Below are 6,133 nucleotides of genomic sequence, written 5' to 3'. Positions count from 1 at the left end.
ATTTTGAGGAAACCAAATTTAAATTGCAGCTAAATTCTTGTCTTAAATATACGGTTCATCGTACATATATAACAGTTAAAAAGAAAATTTTGTTTCATATTTAGATCTATAAAAGTGGAGTAAGCAAAAAACGAAAAAATATTTCTGAATACAGTTATTTTGACATTGGAATCTTAAATACTTTCAATTATTTTTAATTCAATTATTAAATACATTTAAATTACTTAAAACTCCATTAGTCACGCGTGATCTGAGAGATACATGACTAATTTTTTTGTGTGACTATTAGAGCGCACTTGAGCCTGCAGGGCCCCCTCCCCATCTATCTTCCTACCTCGTGAGTGGCAACGCTCAGTAGCTCTTTGACCTTTGTGGGGTGAGTCAGCTGGCTGCTGTAGTCCCGTGTAATAATATCTTCAGGATTGGATACATGTATGCCATAGATAGGACGCAAGCACTGATATTAGTCTAAGCACTGATGTTAGTCCAAGTGAGGCGAGCAATGGAGTGTTAGAAAAGAATGCATTTAACATATGTCATTTATGAAATATTAAGCTAATTCTATAAAATCCCACACTACTCTAGTCAATTTTATCACCATTCTAAAATAAGATTAAATTCATGCTATAAAATAAAATGTAATTATATAAATCACCAACTTTTCGCACTTTCCTTCCTCCATGTACTCCATTTATTAATAGACTAAGGGCCTCATTCAGCTTGGATCACAGGTCTGCGTTCGCATGCAACCGGTCGATTTTTCAGTCTGCGCATGCGTATGCACCGCAGTGTGTGTGCGTGAACCGGCCACTGCGATAGGGATTGCGATCGCAGTGTCTACGCAGACTCATCGCATAGTGATTGACAGGAAGTGCCGTTGGTGGGTGGTGACGGGGGGTGGTCAGGGAAAAGCAGGCGTACCAGTGCTTTGAACGCTGTTACAGGGGCGTGCATAATTAAGCCCCAGCAACGGCATACGCAGCCAAAGCTCTACATGACGACAGGAAGCGTCGCAGGTTGTGAGTCATGTCAAGCTCAACCACAACTCTGCGGATGGGTCCGATGTTTTCGCTGACTTGCGATGTATGTAATGGGAAGTGGGCAGCTTTATGAGCTGGTGGACATCTTGGTATAGTACTGCGATCTCTATGCGATCGCATTAATTTCATATTTTCGCAACGTGCGGGTGCATGCGATTGCAGACTTGTGATAAAAGCTGAATGATTCCCTAAGCTCCACGATGATGCTATGAATCACTAGCACCCTAGTGGAGATTGAATAGTATCACTTGCAGATTTCTACCCATGCTTTACTTCCCCACACATAGAATGCAGGGTAAAGGTTCTCAGTGAAGGTGGCAGTGAAAGTGTGTAAGTGTCTGATTGGGTTACACAGCTGATAGAATGACAACTGCCCAGCCTCATAATCCAGACAAATTCTGTATTTCTGGCAATACATGTTATGAGGTAACTGGACTTCTCTCCACTTATGTCTAGCTGTGAGCTCATCATAAAATTTTCGCAAACACCAGGAATTGTTATTATCTCCTATGGCTAGCTGAAGACCTTCCCTGTGAATAGTGGAATAAGACATTCCTATCCTCCATCCCCCTGATTTACTTGTCAGGACTTCCCAGTAATGTCTTCCTGAGGAGAAACTCTTAGTACTAAAAACCTGATAATTCTGAAATCTCTCTGGTGTTTCTGGGCGATTATGGACTATTTGTGACAAGGACACGACTTTCAGGTTCTCTGATATATCTACATTATTTGCAGCTGTGCTTATATCCAATAATAGTCCTACAGCCTCCTGCATATGGTTCACTCCTTTTACTACAGCTATAATAACAGATAAACCTTTGTGTATGGTCTCTGATATGAGATCTTCATCCAAATAGCTGACATCATTGAGCTCTTTATCACCATCTCTCTCTATGTACTCATTATTCTTCTCAGTAACACAGAAGTCTTCTCTGAATGATTCCTGCTCACGTAAGACAGTTAGTGGATTGGTCGTATTACACAGCTCCTCAATATGACGCATCTTCCTGGACAACTCGTCCTTCTTTATTTCCAGTTGCTGGATTAGATCAGAGACTGGGAGTGATACCTGCTCTTCCTGCCTGGAGATCTCACTCAGGACTCTCTTCTCTAGGTCTTCCATCTGTCTCCTGATGTCTCTAAACAGGGCAGTGACTCGCTCTCTCTTGTCACCTGCTTTTTCTTGTACTTTTTTCCTGTGCTCCTGCAGACTATGCAGTCTCTTCTCAGTCTTCTCTCTCTTTGAAGTCAGTCTCCGCAGAACATCTTTCAGTGTCTTTTTCTTCTCCTGAAATGCTTCATGTATCTGAGCCACCTGATGACCTCTGTGCTGTCCAGCCAGACAACAGGTTATACAGATCTGTACATCATCATCCATGCAGTAATATTGTAGTAACTTCCTGTGCACAGAGCATTTACTGTTTTTTATGATGGCAGTATGTTCTAATAAGACATGTTCTTCTGACTTGCTGTGTACTCTCAGGTGACTCTCACACAAAAAAGCTTCACACATCAGACAGAATTTAACAGCAGGTACAGGTGTGTGAATGCAGTAAGTGCAAAAGATCCCAGTCTCCTCCTGTGCTGGCTGAGCAGGAAAGTATCGCTCTGCTATGTTACGGAGAGTTATGTTTCTGAATAGTGCAGGACGATCTTGAAACTCTTCTCTGCAATCAGAACAGGTATATATTCCAGATTTATCCTGTGTATTCAGCACTTGATCAATACAGACTCGGCAGAAGTTGTGTCCACATCTCAGTGTTACAGGATCTCTGTAAATGCTCAGGCAGATGGAGCAGTCCAGCTCCTTTCCCAGACCTGCAGATGCCATTACTGACAGCAAAAGAGAAACGAAACTGAAATTTCTTGTTTCTTACTTCAAAAGGAGGTGTGTTCTAACATATTTAGCTTTCTAAGTCATTGTTAACTCTGTGTGTGGTGATTCTGAGTCAGACACAAGTGCCTGATGTTTTACCTCTGTGCATGCATCCAGGGGTGGAGTGAGGGCAGAGCCAGTGGAGTTCACGCTCCAGATACCAGAGCCTTTTGGGGCATATGCTGGGTGGCAGGTTAGTAATGCCCCCACCCATTCACCCGCTGCTGTTAACCACTTGCCTGGGATGCGACCTTAGGCAGGTGGGCTTTCCCTGTCATGTCAGCAGTCTGTGACCACTGACATCACATGTAGTTTCTGTGCCCCAGAAATGAGGGGCAATTAGAGGGATCTGTAATCATTGAGGGGGAGGAGGTGTCACCTAGTGAGCTATGGTCACTGGGGTCGGGGAGGAGTTAAGTTACTGGGGAGTACAGGAGCATACCATAGGGGTGTGGAGATAATATCTGGGGGTATCAACATAACGGGGAGGGGTGATGCTATCGGGTGTCAATTGTTAAGGGGAATTCTAAAAAAAAGTTAATAAAAAATGTTCGAGGACTGGGGGATACTGCTAAAAAGGCTTTCTAGATAAGCCCACATGATGGCGCCAGACACCCACTGGGGGTATTTTTTGCTAAAATATTATTTAATTTCCTTTAAATAGGTTTTATTTACCTAATTCTTTATAAAACATACATTTCTGAAACAGTTTTAAAAGGAATATTCGCCAGTTAAGTGATTAATAAGACAACTAGGGATAGTTGCCTGGGGCATCATTGCTGCTTACACTGATGGCACACCTGCTGCCAGGACAAAGCAATGTGTTTGTTTTTTTACTATCGTGGTCCATTGTGTTTTTTTTTTTTTTATGGCTGGAGCCATTGGTTTTTATTTGTTTTTTACTGTGGGGATGAACCCAACAGCCTGAAAATGTCCACAGCAGTAGACTAAACATGTAGCTGCCCTCACCCAGGAGCGAATTGGCCATTACCTGCTGCATTGGGAAGATTCCCGGTTGGCCGATTGGTGTTTGGGGCCGCTTGTCATCTGTGGCCCTGCCCCCTGCTTTCTTGACAAACAGCCTGCCGGCTGCCTGTCAAGCCGTGAGAAGACAGAAGAGGAGATGCTCCATCCCCATCTAGCTGAAAGAGGCTACACGCACCACCAACAGGGGCAGAACTAAGGGAGACAATGGAGGCGCCTGCCGCCAGGCTCCAGCTCTGAAGGGGAACCTCCTCCATTGTCCACAACATATTCACCACACTTAGGGCTGTAACTATGTCCCCAGAGTGTACCGTCATGGCCGTACAATACATGGCACCCCTTCCCGGCACCTGAGAAGCCACCATACACTAGTGGAGAGCTCCATGTCAGACCATCAGCTGCTGCCTTCGTCTATCTATAGCCTGTATGCATGTGAATTGCTAGATTACAGTGTCAGCGGCTGTGATGGGGGGGCACCAAATTATAGCTTGCCTCCGGGCATCTGGAATGAATTTACACCACTGACCACCAACACCGGCCAGTGACATCATGCACCTCAGAGGCAGTGCGGCTCCGTGTCTGGGACTGGCAGGAAAGGTAAGTTCAACAGCACCGTACTTCCCGGGCCACCATCAGCTACCACATGCCAGCCAGACTGTAGAGAGGTGGGGACAGGGAGTAGAGACAGTCGGGGATGACCGGGAGAGTCAAGAACAAGAGGTATAGACTGATTGCAATTTACAGGCCAGCACTGTCCTCGGCAGCTGCTACCGCCAGTCTGTCAGTCTTTAAAAAAAAAAAAATGTACTGCAGCTTGCAGATCATTTTGTAAAAAAGACTGACAGGCTGCCTGCAGAGCTGCACTAGCTGATATCGGGAGATGTAGATCTATATCGGGAGATGGAGATCTATATTCTGTACTAGGGGGAAATTATCTGCCTGGAGGGGGAGGGGGGGTATTCTGTACTAGGGGGAGATGATCTGTCTGAGGGGGGTTATTTAGTGCTAAGGGAAGATGATGATATATCTTGGGAGGGGGCTATTAAGAGCTAGGGCAGGAGGATGGCGCTGGGGAGATGCAAGAAGATGGCGCTGGGGAGACGCAAGATGATGGCGCTGGGCAGAAGCAGGATGATGGTGCTGGGGAGATGCAGGATGATGGTACTGGGGAGACGTAGGGTGATGGTGCTGGGGTGATGCAAGAAGATGGCGCTAGGCAGAAGCAGGATGATGGTACTGGGGAGACATAGGATGATGGCGCTGGGGAGATGCAGGATGATGGCGCTGGGGAGATGCAGAATGATGGTGCTAGGGACATGCAGAATGATGGCGCTGGGGAGATGTAAGATGATGGCAATGGGGAGGAGCAGGGGAATGGTGCTGGATAGGCGCGCTGGGCAGATGCAGGATGATGGTACTGGGGAGACGTAGGATGATGGTGCTGGGGAGATGTAGGATGAGGACGCTGGGGAGATGCAGGATGATGGCGCTGGGGAGATGCAGGATGATGTCGCTGGGGAGATGCAGGATGATGGCGCTGAGGAGATGCAGGATGATGGCGCTGGGGAGACGCAGGATGATGGTGCTGGGGAGACGCAGGATGATGGTGCTGAGAAGATGTAGGATGAAGGTGCTGGGGAGATGTAGTATGATGGTGCTGGGAAGATGTAAGATGATGGCGCTAGGGAGATGCAGGATGATGGCGCTAGGGAGATGCAGGATGATGGCAATGGGGAGGAGGAGGGGAATGGTGCTGGATAGGCGCAGTGGGATAGAGCTGGAGTAACACATATGGGGGGGCTGGAGACACACAATAGGATGGTAGGACCGCTGGTACTATAAAAAAAAAGACTGGGGGACAGTAATATTCAGTAAGACAACAATTCTAATGAAACCATATTACTGATGCAAATGGTACCAAATAAGCAAATATATTTTATTAATATAAAATTGTTTGATAAGGAATACTCACATTTTGTTCTGCCCCAAAACTTTAGTTACTATGTATTATCTGGTTGAACCTCTGTTGAATGATGAGGACATTGGCTTTATTGCTACACAAACAGGCGGCTTCCAGACCATGTGATTTTCTACATAAATAGTGAATACATACTGCCTGTCCAGGGAGGATCAATTTCTTCAGAGGTTCCCCATTGCAGAGAAATCATATAGGTAAGAAAAGACTCATTCACATTCTAATAGCCCCCATATACCTACACAATTTCTGGACGAT

At 45.7% G+C, this 6,133-nt stretch overlaps 1 protein-coding gene across 1 annotated transcript; it reads right to left on the bottom strand.

Annotated features, from left to right (window-relative positions):
* Window positions 1-288: 288 nt before the first annotated feature.
* Window positions 289-2,871, bottom strand: LOC148542473 (E3 ubiquitin/ISG15 ligase TRIM25-like). Its single transcript, XM_088468449.1, has one exon. The coding sequence runs from the start codon at window positions 2,869-2,871 to the stop codon at window positions 1,285-1,287; it is 1,587 nt and encodes a 528-aa protein (XP_088324575.1). The 3' UTR covers window positions 289-1,284.
* Between the last annotated feature and the right edge of the window lie 3,262 nt (window positions 2,872-6,133).

Source organism: Taudactylus pleione, unplaced genomic scaffold, assembly GCF_031769625.1.
Source record: "Taudactylus pleione unplaced genomic scaffold, aTauple2 ptg000012l, whole genome shotgun sequence".
Taxonomy (NCBI): domain Eukaryota; kingdom Metazoa; phylum Chordata; class Amphibia; order Anura; family Myobatrachidae; genus Taudactylus; species Taudactylus pleione.
The sequence above is the reverse complement of the archived record's forward strand: the minus strand, read 5'-3'. Positions and strand labels throughout refer to the sequence as shown.

What these genes read in the sequence shown, in the direction of transcription:
- LOC148542473 (XM_088468449.1), bottom strand. Translation starts at nt 2,871, where the DNA reads ATGGCATCTGCAGGTCTGGGAAAGGAGCTGGACTGCTCCATCTGCCTG.